Source organism: Protopterus annectens, chromosome 2.part1 (assembly GCF_019279795.1).
Source record: "Protopterus annectens isolate FY-2018-M chromosome 2.part1, PAN1.0, whole genome shotgun sequence".
In the NCBI taxonomy this organism is placed as follows: domain Eukaryota; kingdom Metazoa; phylum Chordata; order Ceratodontiformes; family Protopteridae; genus Protopterus; species Protopterus annectens.
The window spans coordinates 480,154,712-480,177,688 of NC_056729.1; the positions used below are offsets into that span (position 1 = coordinate 480,154,712).

The 22,977-nt window shown below is 38.2% G+C and overlaps 1 protein-coding gene across 6 annotated transcripts in view; it reads left to right on the forward strand.

The window, feature by feature from the left end:
* Nucleotides 1-22,977, forward strand: part of INPP4B (inositol polyphosphate-4-phosphatase type II B) — a 4,727,932-nt gene that overhangs the window by 3,034,554 nt on the left and 1,670,401 nt on the right. For all 6 annotated transcript variants that reach the window (XM_044062266.1, XM_044062271.1, XM_044062267.1 and 3 more), the window contains one exon: nucleotides 8,450-8,554. In XM_044062266.1, coding sequence (XP_043918201.1) covers nucleotides 8,450-8,554 — 105 coding nt within the window. The remainder of the gene's footprint in view (nucleotides 1-8,449; nucleotides 8,555-22,977) is intronic.

A 22,977-nucleotide genomic window follows, 5' to 3' on the forward strand; every position in this document is an offset into this window, starting at 1 on the left:
TGTACAGTTGTATTAAGTATTGAATCTAAATAAACTGAAATTGTTTTGGTTTTGCTGAAATCCCCTGCCACTATTTACTTGAATGTTTTTTATGAATTTTTGGTATTCTAAAACTCTTGCAATTTTTGGAAAATCCACCTATAAAAATTAAAGTAAAGCTTAATCAATCTGAACCTCAAGTACTAAATCAAGTAAGCAAGAATCTATCCAGAAGTATTTCTTGCTAATATCAGTTATTGATACTTTCTCATAACAATCTGTGTCCGATAAAATTAACATATTCTTAATGAAATCTAAAATATTTATTAAACTATATCATTACATTTATCTGCTTTCATGATTCTTAATTTTTTTTAAGTAATTAAAGCCTGTCTTTCTTCAAATGATAAATTATATAATACTTTGAAACAGGTTTATTGTTTAATAAATGATGAAATTTGCTTTCACAAGTGTCAGAGAAAAACTTATTCTGTGTAACACTGGCTTGAAAGTGCTTCTTTTTCTAATAATATCTGGGTTAACAGATTTTAATCTGTTAACATAATGCAAAATATAGTGCAAATTGAGCTTAAGGGCATACATTATTGAACTCTTAATTGTTTTTAACAAATCAGCCCTTTTTGTGGGAAAAAAAGAAAAACCTCTGTTTAAAACGGATAAATGGGATGCTTGTAAAACAAAGTCACTTAAGTTGTATACTAGATATAAAGACATTGTCATTTTTTTCTTCCCCAACCTCTGCCTCTGTGTTTCCCCTTGTATTGGTGTTGTTTCTCATTTTGCCTTGTTGATTTACTTTGAAAAAAAGATGGAGAAAGAGGCAGTGATTGACATTCGAGTGGCTCCATTTCTCCCATATTAACGGTTTTATGAGGTGAGGTAGAATTCATCTTTTAAAAAAAATTAGAATTTAATGAAGGAATGCTTTTTCAGAAAAATTATTAAAACCCAGATCAAAATTAGCAGTATCTTCATTCCTTTGAGCTCCTAAATCTGATGCTTCCCACTGTCTTTTGTTCCACTCTTGTATATGTGAAGAGGATAAGCACTACCTTGCCTGTGGGCCTCTGAGTCTTTTAATAACTTATTTTCTACTATTTTATTATTTATTTAGTGTTACAATATGTCTTTCAACTTTAGCCACCATTACATCATAAAACAAATGACAAGTTTAAAAAAAAATACGTGATTTCTGATACTAATGTTCAAAGTGCGAATGTGTACCATTAACTCATTGAATTTCACTCGGTTGTTTTGATTAGCAAATTCAAAACACTGATCCCAGTGTTACTGAATAATTCTACAAGATTAGTTTAAAGTTCATCATTTTAGGAAATACTAGAGGGAAATTTAAAAACTCTAAGACTCAGCAGTACTTGGTGTACACTAACACAATGTTCTAATAAAAATTCTCATATTCCAATAACTTCATTTAAAAAGTTTCTTCTCAAGTTCATAAATGTTAGATTTCCAATTATCTGTAGTAATATTTGAACCAATGGCAGAAACTCCTACCTTACCAGCATTACCTCTTGTCATCCCTTGTTTAAAAGGGTTAGTCATACAGTTCAGAAGCAAATCAGTAACTGAATGTGGTAGATTTCTCATGTCAGCCAAAATGATGTTATCAGTGTTATCCATTAAAGAAATGGAAGTGATCCAGCTGATGTTGTTATCCGACTCATCTTGCCAAGTGAGGTCTAACCATAAAGTTGTCTCCTTCAGAATCAAAATCAACTCTATATTCCTATTAAAATCAGTAACTGAAACTATTCCAAGGCAAATTATCTTTTATTAAGTGATGGATTGTCAAAATTCAGTGCTCCTCCAAACCCAGAAAACACAGCAGCCTTTGCTGAATTGCTCTCAGAAACCATGACAATGGCTGCATAGAAACTTCTATACCCACCCGAAGTAAGCCCAGGACTAGTTCTAAAAACAAACCACCCTAGAGACATCCAATATAAAACAGGATATACAACAAAAGGAAAACATTATAGCAACAATTAGGAAGGGTAATTCCCATGAAGGTAGAAACTCTGTCATCAAAATAAATATGCAACTCTGAGGGCTAATTAGGTCAAGCAAAGCCAACTTTGAGGTTAAGTTAGCCTCCCAGGAGAAGAATAACCATAATGCCTTCTACATCTGTGTCAGAATCCTTAAGGGCAGCACGTACCAATGTGCTGAACTGGTGGTTAATGTTGCCACATTCACTGAGACGGAAAATATAGCAGAACAGAGGGGAGCATGTACTGGCTGCACTCACTAAAGACAACAGAGCCTCAGTGGACCCTAATAATACCCCGAGATGCCTTCTAAATAGCCTAAAACATGACTTATCAGGATCTCTGGAGTCATTATTTAACTATAGTCTTATAACAGGTTTTGTGCCACGTGAATGGAGGACTGCAACATCATCCCCTTTCTTAAGGGAGGACCTTCAACACATCCTTCAAACTACAGACTCATTAGTCTGACTAGTCTTATTTGCAAAGCCATGGAAATTATCAACAAGGATGTAAGAGACCTCCAGGCACTCAATCCATTCCATTTTGGCTTTGTCAAAAGAAGGTCATGCTTACTAAATCTGGTGGACTTCTTTGAAAAGGTCACTAAGGCAATGGATGAATGACTAAAAGAATCACAGGCCTAAAGCAGATGCCCTATGCTGACCATCTAAAAAAAACTCCAGCTATACTCTGTGGCATATCATCTACTCAGAGGTGATCTCTGCTTAACATACAAGGCCATGTCAAACCCTGAGCTGTTGGACATGCTCCACTTAAAGAAATCCCAATCCCTCAGAGCCACACGCTCCAGGGATCTAAACCTTGTCATCACAATAAACAAAACATGCTGGTGGGATAGTTTCCTGACCCAGAGACTCCTCATACTGTGGAATAGACTGCCCATACATGTCAAGCAGAGCGCCTCTTTGGCCCTCTTCAAAAAGAACCTTGACAATTGGATGGGAGATATAAAATTCACCTTGGGGATCACGTCAGTTGCCCTGCTAGACAGGGGTCCAGGGAAGTAAATATTGCGAGAAGAAATATCCTGGGAATTGTTATGGCTAGACTTGTATAGGCTCTAGGGTTGATAGCCTAGTACCAACCTATGAACCTATAAGGGGAAAGTGGTGCATACTGCTTACTTAGATCTGGCTAAAGCATTTAATACAATACCCCACTCAAGCATTGTCAACAAAGTCATGGAACAAGGTAAGCAAGGTATTAACCCCTTTATAACATGCTGGATAGCTAGCTATCTCACTGATAAGACCCAGGAGGTTAGAATTAGTGAGGCCACCTCCACAAAGAGGCCAGTCACCAGTGAAATCCCACAGGGCCCTGTGCTTGGCCCACTCTTCTTTGGCATCTACATTTTGGATATCAAAGCCAGTGTCGAAGACCTTTGGCTAACCAAGTTCACAGATGGTTGCAAATTGGGAGAAGTCATTGAATACCCCCAAAAATGAGGATACCTTTCAGAAAGGTCTAATACAAACAAATTATTGGTGCCAAAGCCATGGCTTAAAACTGATTACAAAGAAATGCATTATAGTACCTTTTGGAAAGACTGCCACCCTGGGTAACTATGTTATCAATAAAACACCCTTAAGAGTGGATTAACTAGTCAGGGATCTGGGAACTCATGTAGATAGTAACCTTGCCTTCAACCAACATGTGTCAAAGGTAATAAGAAAATCCTTCTGCGTTGCTCAACTTATAAGCAAGGGCATGGCAACTAGGTCTAGAGAGGTCATCTTACCACTGTACTTGGTCCTCATCATAAATGTCATGGAGTATAATGCCCCCCTAAACTATGTACCTGACCAGACACATGTAGCAACTGGAACAGCCACAATGGTTCCTTTTGCCTCAAAGCTCTGTCTCTTTATTCAGTATCATACAGACTTCTGACAGGTGATCTTTGCAGGGCATAAAGGGCATCCCTGGACCCTGATTTGATGAACCTTTTGCATATCTGCAAAACAAACAACATCAGAACTGCTAGATTAAAAGACCCATATTTTGCTTGTGACATAAATAGGACATGTTGAAGAGAGAGAGAGATATGTTTCTCAGAGAATTCTCATTCTCTCAAACAGGCTCCCGGGCCATATGAAGTAGAGTTCCTCCCTATCCCTATTTAAGTTCAACTTGGAACAATGGATGGGTACTCGGAAATTCACCCCTGGTCTGGCTCCTATGTCTTTGATGGACAGAGGCAGTCTGTAAATCACCACCCATATAAATCAAATTTGTGGTTAGTTTGGCTAGGCTTATAAGGGCCCTAGTGGTTGTTTGCCTGGTATACACTTATGAAGCTATGTACCAAACTGTCTCCCACAACAAAAAACTTAAAAACACCTGAATGGGAGCCATAGATTCTTGAAACATATACACAGTCAATACATAAAAGAAGTATTTTAAACAAAAGGAAGAAAGACCACCGCACGTAAAAATTTGTATACCTTAGCACTTCCATTCTTTTAATTCAACCACAGAACTTCATCAGAGTAATAAACTTTGCATAGTATCTCACTTAAATTGTACAAAAAGTCACACGATTAACCATCTGACACTGGTAACCTCCATAATAAATGCACTTTCTTTAAAAATTCATCAAATGTATTTACAATATCATCATGGAAATATTGTCATTGCTTCATAGATTAAGAAATAAATAATTAGATTAAATTCTCTGACCTTTAATAAACATTTAATATTGATTATTCATTTAAACCTGTCTGTTTGTCAGTTGGTAATAGAATTTGCCAATTTACTTCCTTACACTCAGGTAAAGTATTTTTGTCTCTGTTAAATGGTCTGATTGTGATGTCATCCAAGGTAAGGAAGATGAACCTTTTAAAATTGAGCATATGTTAGCATGTTTATCTAAATGTAGTGTTGTTAAAATCTCATGTATCTTTGTTCTACTTGACTTAGTCAGTGTGCAGGATGCTGTATGTTTGCATCTTTTATTTCAACTCTGCAGTCATTTGGAAAGCATGGTTGATTTGAACACACTTTAAAATGGTAACTTTTTTGTGGCTATGTTTAACCTGTTAATAAATACTAGAATACCAACTCTCCATACAGAGAGTTATGCAAAGACTGAAGGAGATTGAAGGACATTACTACTCAAGCAATCACTGGGACCATAAAATGTCTAGCCACATGCACCCTCAAGTAGACACATTTCATAGTTTTTGCCACCATTTACAGGTAGTTAATAGTGCTCCCCTCCCAAATCGAGCAGGGCTGTACATGATAAGCCTGGTGTACATTTAGTCTACACATACAGTCATCAAGACAAGCTTTAAGGGTAGCCAAAGTAATACTTTAACATGTAGTGATAACTTATTCAACATATTCCTATCATATGGAACAAATGTTTGTGTTTAGGTAAAGGTAGTTAGCTCTCAGTTTTACACAAGACATACCACAGAGAAGAAGTAATGAAAGCATAATTATACAGGCTTTAATCTGTAACTAATTTACTGTTATTTCCAGTGGTCAAAATAGACATTCTGTTTTCTGCTCATACTTTCCAAATGCAACCTTTTCCACATTCCTGTTAGCTGTTGTACAGATGTGCAGTGCACAGGAATGAGAATGCTGCCATGCAACCAGTATTGCCAATGATTATATCAGTATACTATGCATCCCTTTTTAACATGTCACTTCTGTAATGCTAAAAATCACCAAAATACACAGTTACACTTAACAATTTTCATTTGTTTTGCTGGGGTGGGTATGCCCAGTGTCCATCCTGGGATACTGTCATTCTTTAGCTAGATTGTTTGATACATCTGAACCCCACCTCTGTTCCTTGTACACTTGTTCTTAACCATTCTTTCCTCCACACAGTGTATACATTCAGTGTTCAAATACCATTTGCTTTCATTCCTTTCCTCACAGCACTTTTTTAAGTCTGGTGTTGTATTGACTTATGTACGTTTGTGTTGGAGGGCTTAGTTTGGGGCTTACACCCCCCCCCCACTGCAAAAAGTTTTTTTTTTTCATTCAGTGTTGTGGCCATCAGTTTTACTGGCTCAGTTTTTAGCTGTTCAATATTTTGGCCTTTTGACAATCAGACAGTGATCCTTAGCACAATGATTGTTGTCAAGAGAAGGATGAAAGAATAGTTGCAAAGCAGCAAATATAACAATGAGAAAAATAAAAATTGACTTAGAAGTAGGTGAAAGATGTAAATATATTAATCTGTTTGTCTTTTTGAGTGTGTTTTTAACTTTATAGTTGTGGTTACATGCTTCCTACTCAATGCTTTTTTGGTATTGGCACATTATTGGTTAATAATGAACTGTTATAACTTGAGACAGCAGTCACAACTGAATTACAAATTATCCAGCGGTGTAGAATTTAAACTGATGGCTACAAGTAGGCTATCGGTTGTTGCAGAGGTAGGGTATCTATTTATGCCATCAATTAATTTGGGAATGGATTAGAGCCACAGGGAGAATATGATGAAGTGGTCAACAGCCTGCTGTCCTGTATTGAAAGAAGTTTTGGGGAAATATGATGCCTGGAAGACCTCTGGTAGAGACATGGAACCTTGAAGGACATCCCATGTTAATATAAGGGAGAGTGAAGTTGACCTTACATCATTCCAGTAACTAACTGACTACAATATGAATGATTTCTCTTGACTGTGTAGTCACACCTTCCATTGAGATGCCTCACTCCCAGGTACTAACTATAAGTCAGCAAAATGTCATCTTCCTAAGAACCCAGGGACCCACCCAGCAAAATTTCACATCTTGGATAACTGGCAAGGAACAATGGGGGATTCAGAGATGAGTTAATGCAGAGACCTGTGATATAACCAGAGGCTGTGTGGAGTTGGGGAGAAATTAAAAAATAAATTAATTAATTAATTTGTCACAAAGGCTAATGCTGTCAAATATTAAATCTGCAGGGTGACCATCACATTTTAAGTGGCAGCAGTGGTGCTGATTGAGAATGCATAACACCTGTCCATTAAATATAAATTGGTCCTAGTAGTGCAGGATTTAAAGTTGCTCCCATCTCATCATGTGGGGGTATATAACTTCAAATATTACTGAGCTAAATGTTAGGAAATACTTATGTGGAACACACATCTTCCTAGAAGACAGTCACAGAAAAGCTTTTAAAGGGGCTGGTAATATCCAAGTTGACTGAGTCTTTACTAAGTACCCTTACTGACATTGCTAACATTACAGATATTATGATTGCTAATTATTCTAGTGACTTCTACCCCTGGAGTCTTCAAACCAAAGCAGTACATATCTGCTGTCTCCTTCACTGTGAGGCATAGTACACAGCAGGATGAAACATTGTGCAATGCAAAGAAAGATAACTAGAGTTCAGGCAGTGATAGCTATGATGTGACCACACTATTTTGGACCAAATACATGTCATCATGTCATTAGCATTGCAGAGGATTGAGGATCAGTGTGGTTACTATAAGATGTATAATATGTAGTACTGGAATGGGCAGCATGATTTAGAAATTGAAGTAATTGAACCAAGTTCATTCCCTATGGCTGTATACTGAACTGCAGTTGTATATCTTTATATCACACAGCGCATCAAGTGAAGTCATGTTACATGTACATCACCATATTAGTGGTCTGTACTTTGTGAAACCTTATTAGTTGTACATGCACCACATTAGTGGTTAGTGCTGAATGGTCCTACATTCATCTGCAGCTCCTCTCAGAAAACCATACACTGCTGTCTCAAATGTGGCTGAAACATGCTGCGTGGGGTACCATGTGTTCCTATCCTTGCTGAACACTGCATTCACCAAGGCTGTCTTCATGATGATAGCAGACCGCTGTACTACACTGCCATTAAGTCTACTTCTCAGCACTGCCATGGAATGCTCTATTGTGGTATGAGGTTACATACATGTCTAGTGGCTGTTCTTATATAGCATATGTAGTTACCAGTGCCGGAATCCCTTGCTGTGGTATTTTGCTACATCTGTATGTTGAGGAGCTGCTACCACACACACCTCGCTGCTTTGAAGTATTGCTGTAATGCCCCAAAGCTAGGCAGCATTTCTGTCTCCTTGTGTTGTATCTCCTAGGGCCATCTGTCACAGCTAGCATGAGGCTTGTATATGGCCTCATATTCCGTGTGGCTGCCTCATCTGCATGCCTTTTTTAAATTTCCGGATATTTTCCAGGAGTTTTATTGAAGACATTTGTAAGTGATTATTTTGTATGACTACATTGTCACTATTTAAAGTGCAGCTTGGTTTAAATTTTTTAACTGATTCTAGATTCATTTAAACCAGTTTTATGCTCATGAAAAGGGGGGCACTTTATGCCATTGACAGTCTACTTTTGATCCACTGTGAATATTAAATGACCCATGTTCAGTATCCGTGTTTTTGGTGCACTGTGTGAAAATATTTTCATCTTTTTTAGGGTCATACTTTAAGCCAAGCTGCAGCAGAGGAGAGAAGACACTTGAATTTATTCCAGTTAACTTGCACTTACAAAGAATGCACGTCCACAGTCCAAAGCATAAAGGTAAGGAATGGCATACATAATACCACACTTCACTGCATTCAGTTAATATGTCATCTTACAGGCCTACATACATTTGTGAAACGGTGAAAGAGGCAGAGCACTGCTGGAAAGGAAATAGTTTTGTTTACTTTGCTTTATCTTTTATTCTAACTGCATTTAGCTGTCATAGATCAGATTTTTGCCATCTGTTCTATACTCTAAAAACAGTGGTAATTTGTTATTATGTCACCACTGTTTCAGATATCTTTGAAAAGTTTAGTTTTCTGAAATATGAATAATATATCTTGATAGCTCTTGACTAAGTGGTAGAAATGATTATATGTTAGCAGCACTGTTAATTAAACGTGATTTGGAAGTGAAAGCATTAAATCCATTGAATGATTTCAGATTGTAATCTGAAGATTATATCTATGATTTTTTATTTATGAAAATGGAGTCCCTTGTGGGATTAAAGTAACTCTTCCTGCTATACATTTTTATTTCTCTCTTTTCTGTGTACTCATATAAACTCCACTAAGTGGATGGGAAACTGTCAGGATCACTACAGCTGTCCTAGGAGACTCTTTAACAGTAAGACTGCTTCATGGACAGTACATACTTTTATTGTGGTCTAGTCATAAAAGTGTTAAAACATCACACTTTTCATTAATAGTATGGAGACTAGAATTGTGACATGCTGAAAACCATAGATCTGTACAGAATTCTGTCACTTTCAAAATGCCTTTGGTCCAAGTGACATCAGTCACACATTACAGAATAAAATTGTGGTATTTTGCAGCACAGTAATGTCTGAAGTAAATGGACTGCCAATATAATTCTGTAAGACAAGCTGATGTATATGTAATTTGCATTAATCTACTGCGTGGTTTTTATTCCCACCATATTGCCTTGTCTTGTTTTCATTGTCAGATGGAACTAGAAGTCTTTGGTACTCGATCAGCTGTGGACCTATGTAAATAGTTATTTGTTTGTTTTATAACTGATTTGTTTATTGTTTTAAAATGAAATTAAAAGAATTAAAAAAAGAAGTCTTTGATACAATAGCTGAATAGTGTTTGTTGTCTAATATCTTCTGAAAGTGTTCTGTGTTGGCTGAGTTGTAAAAGTGGGGAAAATATTAAAAGCACAGAGTTAAATAGTTTTTTTTGTGTAAGGTTATCATGAGTTAACTGTTAATTTAGTTTATACAGTAATTAGAAATGGCTAATTTACTTGATATTCTCTCGGAGACTATAGCAATGAAAGTGTGAGTTAAATCTTTTTCTTTTTTTTTAAGAGTGAATTAAAGGAAAACCCCAGGCTCGACCACAATTTAACTCAACTGCAAGTGTTCTTATATCCCTGTAAACCCATCCCTGCTATCAGCAGTTATCAGAATGCACCAAGAAGTTAGTTATTTCCATTTCTTACTTTCCCTAGCGTAGGGCAGGACCCCCCCCCCCATTCTTTAGTATTGCATCCTTTCATGCAGAATAGGTCTCCATCTTCGTGACATACCTTCGACACAGTCAGATCAGTAGTTCCCTTTCCAGATGATCCTCCCACACTGTGACATCGACATTATGCAGGATGGCCTATTTATCAGCTAATATAAAGTCCTGCAAAAGTTGTCATGGAACTTTCATCCACTGTTTCCTTCCGGAGTAAAACCAGCATTGCATCAACTGTTTCCTCCAGCGAATGTACAGGCAAAGTCCCTCGGAAAAATACATTACTTGCTAAAAGTGTGTCGGTATCAGTAAGTAGACTGCATGCAAATTTCTGCCCACAGTTTGGCTGCACGATTATTACTACGTCTTGTTCTGTGTTTATTCTCCTCCTCTTCTTCCTTAGCATTATGATGCAAGGCTATCAGTATCTATTTTCCTGGTTTTGGTATGCTATACATTTTTAGTCAAATCCATGCTGTCTCCAATCACCCTGCTGCAAAAAATGAATAGTGCGTGTCTGTCTGTATGGGGGGGGGGGTGACATCCATCTAATCATCTGTTTAGTGTGCCAGAAACACGAACATCCATAATTTTTTAATTTTTTCCCCCTTAAACTAAAAATTCAAGTTTGCATTCATCTGTCATTGGAACTTAAAGCTGCAGCATATACATCTAAATGTAATAAGCCGATCACTTACAATGTATCAATCGGCTTATTACAGTGAAGTCCTTTTTTTTTTTAAAGGGCTCTTGGTGAGGGGGTGTGGTGCCAGATCTTAGCTCTGTCAATACTGTCGTGACTAGCAACTTTTGCCCCCTCCCCCAGTTAGCCAGAAAACAACATCTAGTGAAGTCTGCTTTTTTTTTTTTTTTTTTTTTTTTTTTTTTTTTGTGATTGATTGATATGTCACAACCAGCAGTGTTGTGTGCGACTGTTTCCAATTCTGTATTACAAAACCTACATTTGTCTGTTTCTCCCATGTCTTTAATAGACTTTGTAAACCAACGTGTACAAAGCCCACTATCTTGGGCCACCAATAATAACTTTTCATGTCTTGGTTTGAATTTGCCTAACCATTCGTGCTTTCGATCCTGATCACCATGAGGTTCTTCAAGAAATTTTCTGTAATTGCACTCTCTTTATGCATTTCCCACATTTCTTGACATTTCATCTGGTCCTTCACCTTATATTCTTTCCTTGGCTTTAGCTTTTTGGCACATTTATTTGTTCCCTGATTTTGATCTATTTCTGCTTTGATTTCCATTCCTGCTTGACGCCAGTATGTTTCTGCTCGACTAAGCAGAAAAGTCATCTTAGATTTATTCTCCTCATATTTCAGAACTTTCTCTACGTTTGCTTTTACAAACTTAGAAAGTTCATATAATAACAGGTTTTGCATTGGCATGAATTTTCTAAAGGTATGAAGTCTGAAACTTAAATGTCTGTCCTTATTTTTTTACTTCGATCTTCAATAAATTACCAACCATTTGCCAAAAATACAAAAGTTTCTGAGAAATAGACCAAAATGATGACGCCAAAAGCTGGACATTCTGTGAAAATCTGTACAGTTCAGAGGAATGAGTCATAGCACTGCCCATACTTTTCTAACTTGCAACATTTGCCCCCTAAGCTGTGTCTAGGGCGGTGTGTGTTTTTTATTCATTCATAAGCTGTTTCCGTATTTTTATTTCCGGTAGACTGGCAATTAGATTGTTGCAGGTATCTCTTATGAAGGGTGTGTGACTACCTTATTTATCTATTTGTCTTTGCCGTGCAACCTGATACAGTTTCTGTGTCCCATCTGCTGGCATATTTTCCTGAACCTAGTCGAGTGCCACAGATGCCCTGTTCTTTGCTTTCCCAGGTAACACATGCTGGGCAACTGAGCACTGGCCGGCCAGTGTGTGTTTTTTATTCATTCATAAGCTGTTTCCATATTTTTATTTCCGGTAGACTGGCAATTAGATTGTTGCAGGCATCCCTTATGAAGGGTGTGTGACTACCTTATTTATCTATTTGTCTTTGCCGTGCAACCTGATACAGTTTCTGTGTCCCATCTACTGGCATATTTTCCTGAACCTAGTCGAGTGCCACAGATGCCCTGTTCTTTGCTTACCCAGGTAACACATGCTGGGCAACTGAGCACTGGCCGGCCAGTAGCTGCCACTAGGCTTCATGGCAGGCACATACTGGCCAATAGGGGCATATAACACCAATCCCACCATAAGCATTAGGTTACTAGTTCATGGTACTGGCAATTCTTTTCGGACTTCAATCTGTAATCATTTGCCCACAATACAAATTAGAAAATAAAGTCGTCTGTCAGATACTGGCTAAACACTTGACAATAAGTTAGTTTTACTACTGAAACATTCTGTTGAGAGCTTACATCCAGCACTCCAGTCAGTATTCATGTGTGGCAACACATGCTAAATGCACCCCATGTAAAGGGGAAGATGATAAAACAAAAAAAATGATTGTAGTAGTTGGTCTTGCAGGTGTACTCCGCCTCTCTAAAACATGACAGAGTCCTCTTATCAGTCTTGTTAATGTCCTCCTTGTCACGTCCAGTGCCAAGTGACAGTACTTGAAGGTGCAAACAATCAGGCTACAAAAAATGGTCTGATGCTTTTTTGTCCATAAGTATTGTGTAAACATTGCAGCTATTTACTTATTTTATACTCTTTTGTTCTGTGTGACATGAAGTGGGAGTCCATTCCAAAGTTGTGGTAAGCTCTGAGAGACCAATCTGTTCCTCCCTCAGATAATATAAATGTTAGAAAAATATGTATTAGTAATATGCATGCTTAGTGCATTCGAGGTTTAAAAAGGGTTAATACATTTATTCTGTTCACACTGCATAAATCTGCAGAATCTACATTCCAATCCTGTTATGTCATATGCGCAGCTATGATCTGCTTATGCTTTGGAAATTAACAGGAAAGCATTTGATTTCTGCTAATGTCATGAAAATAATAATAGATGTTTCATTTCTACTAATGTCATGAGATTTAAACAAAGAGTTATTGATTTTCTGCTTATGCTATGAGAAAAGTGCATAACTGCTGAAGCTATTGATAATGAAAACAAAGGCTGCTTGAAAATATAAACTTTAGTCAGCATTACTTGTACCTAAGCTAGAAATGTACCTTGAAATGTAACACATATATATTAGAACTGCACAATTGAAGAATAGAAAGTTTGTAGTGGGCTAAAAATAAAGCCCCAAGGCCAGGTTGTTTTTCTCAAATGTTTTTCATAAATCCAGTCATGTCAGCAGGAAATCCAAGTAACATTTTCTATGTAACACATAGTGAGTTTTAAATATGGACATGTCAGCAGGAAATCTAAGTAACATTTTCTATACAATAATACAGAAAGCTGTGTCTAATTACATCAACCATAGAAAAGTAACATTTCATAGAACTGTATAAAAGAAGCATACTGCCTACTAGTAATTTTTAGGCAAAATCCTGTATCTGCATGTTTTGTCTCCTTGCTGCAAGTAATAAAGGCTGACATACCCGAACCTTACATGAATTGGTCTTTGAAGTTTTTCCCTTTGACTATTAATGTCACCTACCAAGTTAAGTTCTTTAAAGCAAGTAACCTGTATACTATGTCACTGGTGGATAAGCAGCAATTCCAATAAAGCAGGGTCAAAGATTGCTTTCTATGGAATGCATAGATCATCTCTGAGTAGTCTGTCTGAGACGTAATAAAGTGACAGTGAGTTCAGATGATCCACAGAGCACAGATGCTGAAAACCTTCAATTTTCCATGTGAGCAACCTTTGTGGTCTCATGAATTCATGCATTTGGTTGGTCAGATACATACCAAAAGGGGCATTGTACTCAATTATTGACCTGATGAGGGAAGAGTACATTCCAGATATAACTTGTTTTTTCTGAATGCAATGCCCTTATGAGATGAGCAATATAGAATGCCCTTCTTACCGTGGTGGACTCAAGGTGATCAAAGGTTAAGGTTGCTGTGATTGCGTACTTAGGGTGTTATTGATGTGGTAGTTAGCACAAACATAACACTAACTGAAACTGATAATACTTTTTTTGCATTGAGTTTATGAGCATGACTTTGGCACCAATCATTTGTTTGTGCTAAACCCTCATGTAGGGTGTTTACATTGTTTGGAGATTCACTGACCGCATCCACTTTGCAGTTTGTCATCCACAGATCCTTTAGTTTTAGCTTGTACTTTGGAGCAATAGGTTTCAAAAAGTTGACTTCCCTGGACTCATCTCTGTGGAACACCACTGGTTGCAGGTCTGCTGTTGGCGGTGCATTCCCCTATTTTGTAACTAACTATATATTTGATGATAAGGTCCATGAAGATGCTCTTCATTGCCTTGCAGGTAATGCTAATCTAGGTGATAGATATCTCGCTCGTTGAGTCAGTGGAAGCACCACCTTTGTGCAAGGGGGATAACCGTGGCTGTTTTCTATTCATTTGGGATGCAGCCAGTGCTTTTACTATGATTGAAGAGAGTACCAAGTGGTGTTGCTAATTCATTTTTGAGCTCATGTTGGGCACAACCAGGGATATCAGGTTCCATAGATGTTTTCTTTTTTTTTTTTTCTTTTACGTTGGTGACATTGTGTATGACCTGCTCTTTACAGATACAAGGTAGATGACAGGATGGTGGGGCTGTCATGGGGTACTTGTGCTGGGGGCAGGGGGTGAAGTTTTCGCAGAACCTGTTGGCTAATAGGTTAGCTCTGTCTACAGGCAAAGTATATGTGGAATTAACTATCAGTTTGGCACAAGTCTGGGCCTTTCCTTTTAGGTTAGGGATGTAACTAAAGAATGCCTTAAGGTTGTCCTTAGTTGAGGAAGCTAATTTGGATTCATACTTTGCCTTTGAGGACTTTGAAATACATCTTATTTGCTTGTGAAAGCTGAGGAGGGAGTGTTTCCAGTTTAGGACTTGCTTCCTGTTACTGTTATACAGCAATTTCTTCCTCCTATTGTAAAGCCTGTTAATGGCAGTAGTCCACCAGGCAGTCTTGCTCTTCCTTGAGGGGCTTGTTTTGGTCCTATCAGATATGGCCAATTCAATGCAGGTTATGCAGGTGTTTGTATACAGCCTTGGTATAAGACTTGGTATAGTTGCCGGTCCCATCTGAGGGAGGAGGTGCAGTAAAGCTAATTATCCCCTATTTTAAGAACTTATAGTCTGTTTTGGAGAAGTTGTTCAATTGCTGCGTGGGGGGGGGCAGGGATGATACAGATTTGTGGTCATATCTCAGTAGGGAAGACCTCACAATGTGGGGGCTACAGTACTCCCCATATTGGTAAGCACCAGATTCTGCATGTTGGCATGCCTTGTGTGGGTATCAAACAGCTGCTCCAGGGCATTGGAGTTAACGTAGTCAGGGAACCTTTGGGCAAGTGAATTACACCACAAGTAATTTAACCAGTCAATAGATGCCTAGTTAATGTTGCCCAACAGCATGGTGTTTGGATGTACCTTGATAGACTCAAGTACATCCCAATAGACAGAGTGGGTGACCAGATTCATGGAGGGGCTGCTATATCTGGCATTGACTTGAATAGGTGTCCTACCAACAGTTAATTGCACCCAAAGTATTTTCAGGGAATTTTACTATTGCACCAATCTGGAGGTGTATTTATCTATAATGAATAATGATACACCGCCTCCTTCAATTTTCATGCCTTCACTTGGTGGTCAGAATGTGTGGAAGGAGGTGTAGCCCAGTATGGCTGGCGTTCTCTCCACAGCCTTGAAACAGGTCTCTGTGACTGCACAAATGTCCAGTGAGTGCAGTTTCATGTTAAGACTCCAAGTGTTTAGCAGCATATCTTTGAGGTTGTTTTTAGATGGAGTTTTTACATCAGGAGCTATGTCCTTGAGACACTGCCTAAAAAGGCACTATGGGGGTAGCAAGAGCCTTGGCCAGTAGAGGAAATGCCAGGGGTGACAGATGAAGACGATCTCTGGCAAAGCATCGAGGTTGGTCAGTCATGTCATCCCAGGCTGACAGATACTGTATCCCGTTACAGTGACACCAGAAACTAAGCCAAGTATTGGAAGTCCGTAATTTTTGTATGTATTGATGCATCATCCTAACTGAAGGTAAAATACTGCTTAAGGTTTGGGGACATATATATGCCTGAGACATGTACTTTGAGACCTCAGTTGTGTCTGTCATATAATGCAGACAGGTACGTGTCAAGTCACTGACACTAACATGGACTCTTACAGAGTCATAACAGTGCCTGTTTTTGAGAGATGTGAGTGCAGGTCTGATATGGTGGATCCGGGCACCAGATAGGTAGCTGACAGTGACCTTCTCCTTATCCAGCACTGCACTGGCATTAAGTAAATTTTCCCCACTATTCAGTTCAGCAGTCTGACCACTTAACATAAGCACTTTGGTGCCACATACATGAATCATTTCCCCAGTGATTCCTTCAGTCGTTTGCCCATGTATGCACAAGCACTTTGTTGACACATTCAGGAATAATTTCCACATTTGGCCCTTTCAGTTTTGTCCATGTATGCACAAGCACTACACTGACATATAAATGACTCATTTCCCCTGACACAAACAAGAATTATTTTGCCCAACAATCCCAGCAGTAGTTTGACCATGTATTCCTAACTAAAATAAAACTAAAATAAAATCTTGTGTTGAAGTAAAGTCAGTATTCTTACCTCCTATTAAAATGTATGGTAGTAGATGTTCATTCTCTCCCCTCTAGTCTGCTAAACAAAGGGCAGACCAACAGTGGTACTCTGCAAGTAAACTGCTGCTTACTGGCATCAGTTGATTGGCTTGACTTGGGCGCTTCCTGCTGGGTATATAGGTTTGTCAAGCTTGCTTATGTGCTGGGCAGGTAACAGGTTGATATCTAACTTTATGTGCCATGTTGTATTGGAAGTGGTATGGCTGGAGTGGTAACATGAGCGTCAGGCCACAGAGTGGTGTGCAGTGGTGTCTGTTATGGGCTACATTTATACCAAACTTTGCCATTTCATTGTAACAAGATTCAAGGTTGTTATGTATCACATTCTGTGCATCTGTCATACAGAGAATAATGTACAGAGGAATGTTTTGCACCCAAGTAGTGGTTAGGGTAGTTTAGCTAATAGTATTACTGCACCTTTGGTGCCCTTATAGCATCCCTAGTTTTTGTTGTTTTTATTCCTGTTTGCAACGCTGCTGTGTAGCTCAAAGGAAAGATTAATGTGTGTGCTCATGCCAGCAGGTTTGCCTTGAGACTCTACTTGTAATCGAATAATGGTAACAGAAAATATTTTACAGACAGCTGTGTGATTTGTGGGGTGAGGTGGGTGACAAAGCAGTCTTGTTTAATTTTGGGTCAGCTGGAACTGTGCATAGTTGTGTAATTTATACTAGCTTTGGAGGGGCCGGGATTGTGCATGGGGTGAAAGTTGGTGGGGGGTTTGAAGTATTGAGTATAATGAGAAGAATGTCTGTAAAAAGTCTGTTGTCAGCTTCTGCTATGTGGAATGCGGTAGGCCCGAAGTAGTTTGGCTTGTTTTTGATGAAGGCTGTATTATGTCAGAAATAGCAGCTCCCATCACCGACAATCATTTTTTTGGCTTGGTAATGTATATATTTAGTTTTTTTGGTCACTTTTGTCATATGTTATTTTTCCTCTATTCTGACCAGGCTTCATCTCTTGTGCTTACTCTGTGTGTGTGTGTGTGTGTGTGTGTGTGTGTGTGTGTGTGTGTGTGTGTGTGTGTGTGTGTGTGTGTGTGTTTATATGCACATATGTGTATAGATATTTATATACACATATATATATATATATGTGTGTGTGTGTATATATATATATATATATATATATATATATATATACATATATATATAGATATATATATATGTGTGTGTGTCTGTGTGTGTGTGTGTGTGTGTGTGTGTGTGTCTGTGTGTAGATATATATGTATATATATTTTATATATATATATATATATATATATATATATAGTGTGTGTATGTATATGTATATATATTATATATATATATATATATATATATATATATATATATATATATATATATATATATATACATGTATATACATGGATTCACTTCATAATCTCGAAATACTGCAATATCGAATTGCAGTATTTTGAAACCATGTAGTTGAATACCCTAAACACCGAACATACATAAACCCAACACCCAAAATCAAGAATCCACAAAATCCCAAAAAACACACATCACGCACTAGAAAACACATACATACACTAACGTACATACCTCCCAACACTTCCCTACAACAAACATACACACGCACACAACCAAACACATACACACACCTACCCTTAGTATATGCAGGGCATGCAAGCCCCCCTGCACTGCCCATGTGGGCAGCTGCGCCCCCACCCCCTCTACTTATATATACTAACTCCGAGGTCGCACAACACTCCATAACACACACAACCCAGCACCACACATTCCACACTTAACCCCGCGCAAACACACATCACACACACATGAACACCAGCACTGCCGACACTAACACATTCACACTGCACAACACCTACCCTAATCCACACCTCAAACATCCCAACACACTCATACACACACAAACCCTCCCAAAAACCTTAAAAAAGTACAATTACCTAACGCTGTATCTGTACCGCAGGTTCGACATTTCCGTGTTCGCGATTTCCATCCGTTCGGCTTTACAGGCTTGAAATTCTAAAATTCGATATTTTATTATTTCGAGCATGTAAAGTGTTCCCATAGATATATATATATATATATATATATATATATACACACACACACACACACACACACACACACACACAAACATGTGTATGTATATATATATATATATATATATATATATATATATATATATATATATATGTGTGTATATATATATATATATATATATCTATATATATATATATATATATATATATATATCTTTATATATCTATATATATATATATCTATATATATGTATATATGTATATATATAAATAGATATATATATAGATATATATATATATATATATATATATATATATATATATATATATATATACACACAAATAAAACCGGAACCGGAGAAAATGGTTGGAGAGTGAGATTATGACGAGAGATTTTTTGACTGAAAGGAAACATGCACTACAAATAAACTAACAAAAGGATGCAATGATGCTAAAGATAGAAAAGGGTACTGGACCAGGTTAGATGCAAGTCGTTGAAAAACAACTAAAAGGAGAAGTGATGAAAGCCAGGGGAGACAGAAGGAATTTTCTAGCTGAGACCGAAGACAAGTGGCTTCCAAACATGGGTGTGGTAGAAATTGGGTGGTATTAGGTGAATGATACCCAAGACCCCAAGATTACTTATTAAAAAGTAAATGATGCAAAACTCACCAAAAGCAAGGAGGATATGAAGAATTGACAACAGATTAAAAAGAAGGTTACAAAAATGGACAATGTTCATGCAAGACTTGTTGTGAGCTTACGACACATGAAAGACAAGTCAAAATGATACCCAATGGAGATATCACACAAAGAAAGCTGTATTCACATACAAGGTGACGGTAAATCAGACAGGCCAGGCAAGTGTGGCATAGCAACGAAACAAATGAATGGGAAAATTAGGAACAGGATTCCTGAACAAGTGGAAGATGTGTCTTTCACGAATAGACACACACCATTGAAGAAACAGACCCAAAATTTAGAGCCGATTTAACTAATCTACTATAGTGAGTAACATGAGGTTCTGGAATTCGCAGGGTTATTGGAAGTACCACCATTGTGCAAGGGAATGAGGGCAGGTCATTTTAATTCAGCCCTAGTCCAAACCAGAGCTTAGGCAGTGGTTGGGCAGAGTACTTAATGTTGCTGCTAACTCATGGTGTAAACCATTCATAATGGGGACAGGCTGGTCAACCGACCCCAGTGTAAGCTGTACTTGCCCTTGAAAACGTCTGTCAAAACCTGCTGTTGTGCGATACCAGGTGAGGAGGTGGTGATAGGAATGTTTTGCATTGTATGCGGTGGGGACAGGGGTTGGGGAGTTGTCAGTGAACCAGTCTATAATCAGGCTGTCCATTTACACTATTACAGCACACGTGGTATCATCCACTACCGTGCCTTTAGGCCTTTCTCTACCTATGGATGCTAATGTTGATTTGTTGTTCGCTTCAGATTACTGTGGTGGCTGTCTTTTTTGCTTGATCCACTTTGGAAAGGTGTGCTTGCAAAGATGGGTTTGTTCGTTATTGCCCTTAGACAGCAATTCAGTTTTCGGTCGATTTCAGTTGTTTATGTTGATGTTCAACTCTCATGCTTATATGATGCATTTTGTTTGTTTTTATTGCTGTCTGGATTTGGTCCTATTATGAATGCCTAAGTCATATGAGTGGTAGAGAAGTAATATGCAGTGCCCCTGGTGTATATGCCAGTGTACATGTCCTTGACATCAGTGTGGACAAGATCTATAAAGCTACTGTTTCCATTTACTTTACAGTCTGTACGTAGCTTTAGAGAAATTTTATAGCTTACTTTCTCAGTTAGTTGTGGTCTGATGATGTCACTCTGAAAAAGACTGATTTAGGATCAGACTTCAGTAGGTAGGACTGCACAACAGTGGTGGTACACCATTCAACCACTTTGCTGAGTACACCTTCCGGAATGTTTGTGCCCCTTGTGGACATGCCAGCTAAGCAGTCCACGGCATTACACAGAGTGCAAGAACCTATATGAGAGTGTGTTTCTACAACATTGATGGACACAATCTGTGGACGAGTAGTTAGTGAACCATAACATGGCATTTTGGGTTGTGTTGGGCATTACTGTAGTATATGTGAGTAGGAAGTCTGGATATCATGGGTCTTGCATGGGTGTCTGTAGGTGCAATAACTTTTAGATGGGTATTTTCTATAGTTAACTGTGCATGGAGTAACTTGTGGGAATCCTTCAGTTGAATTAATAGAGAGGTGTATTTATCTAGGGTAACAAAAGCAGTCCTCCATCCTGTAATATTTGCACATTCACTTCAATGTCTGAACTTGTGGAAGTCATTATATGCAGGTATGACCTGGATGGTGTCTTTGGCCTCGAACATGGTTTGTATGAATGCAGAATTGTCCACATCTTACAATGGAGAGGACTGCTTTCATTGAGTGCAGTGTCAGATTTAAACTCCTTTCGCTGAGCAGAATAACCTCAACATTTTTTTGGAGGATATTTGTACGCTTTTGTTATCAAACCAGTCATGCAAACCTTGACATTTACAATGACTGTACCAATCAAAGACTTTGCAAATGTTCTCATCCCTCGTGATTTTCGCCTAGGACTTCACGTGAACACCTTCCTATACATGACCCACCTGCTTTAGCAAGGGCTCTTGTTTTCTGACCTTGGATGTCTTAAATCTTCACTAGCAACAACACACTCTTAGCCGAGAGGAGTCAGGCTAACCAATTCCTTTTACAATGACTAACATGCCTCTACTCCGAAAACAGCTACTTTTTTCCTTGTTACATATTAAAAGAATGCAGTTGAGACACAGCAGTAACTAGAGCTTATGAAGCTGTATTTTTCCACAGCCCTACATACAATTATATTTGCTTTTTAACCATTAGATCACAGCATCGTTAATGAAACAGAAATTAATATACATTGTAGATAAGCTGATCTTATTCCATAACATTTTCCTCCCTTTGAAACTATCAGTGCCATACATAAAAGCTTCAGCATCATAATAATAATTGCGGGTGAAAATAGAACTGTCATAGATTGGTATGTGCAGTGGCATTTCATGTGCAGGTGAGGTTAAACATCTTGTTATTACAGCCTTCAAAACAGAAAATACCAAAATGATCAGAAGTATAATAAAAAGTAGAATGACATTACCCAGGATTGTATGAGTTCCCATGGCTACCAATGATACTGCCCAACCATCCAAAAAGTGTCCATTGTTTTGATGTGCTGTCCAAGTCTTTGGCCCTTTGGTCAATGAAATTTGCCAGTTTTTCCTGTTCATTATGATAGTGACTAAAATATGACAGGAACAGAACAGCGAATCAGAGAAATAGATGGATCAGAAAGAAGTGTAAGTTCATATCTAGTTAGATGTGCAGTCGAGAGTGGTTCAGTTTTCATTTTAAGCAAAAATGATGATACAGAATGTTGTACAGCTACTGTGAGATCATGCCCGAGCACCAGCAGTTGTGCAAGACTAACTAGAATGGCAGCAGCAGCAGCAACTGCCCTTAAACGGGGTGGAAAACCTTTTGCAACAGAATCAAGTGCAGTGCTGTAATAAGCTAATGGATGATAGCTGTCCCCATGTTTCTGTGCAAGCACTCCTTGAGCAAATCCATTTCTTTCATGACAGAATAAAATACAAGTCTTATCATATAGCCTGTTAACCCTAAAGATGGGTCGGTAGCTAAAGCTTGTTTCAAATTCTGAAATGAATTTTCCTCTTCAGTATTGCAAAAGAGAGGCTGTGGTGTATCCTGCTTTAAAAGATTTGTATGAGGTTTGGCAATTTCTGCGTAGTTAGGGATTCACTGCTTTAAAAGATTTGTAGAAGGTTTGGCAATTTCTGCTTAGTTAGGGATTCACTGTCTGCAGTATCCTGTCATACCTAGGAAAGACCTAAGCATTCGCTGATTACTTGGATGTGGAGCCTTAGATATTGCACCAGTACGAGATGGTAACACTTACCTGCTACCCTGAGATATTAAATGACCACGATAACGTACCTCAGGGGACCACAAGTGTAGTTTTTCTCTAGACACTTTGTCTCCCTTTTCTGCAAGGATAGTCAGAAGATGCAAGGTATCCTGCTGACATTGCTGAAAGGAATTTGATGCCATTAGAAATCATCTATGTATTGTACTAACACAGACCCACCCAGAAATGTCACATTCTCCAAATCTTTTTTTTTCAGACTTTGAGAAAATAATGAAGGCTATGTAGTATATCCTTGTGGCA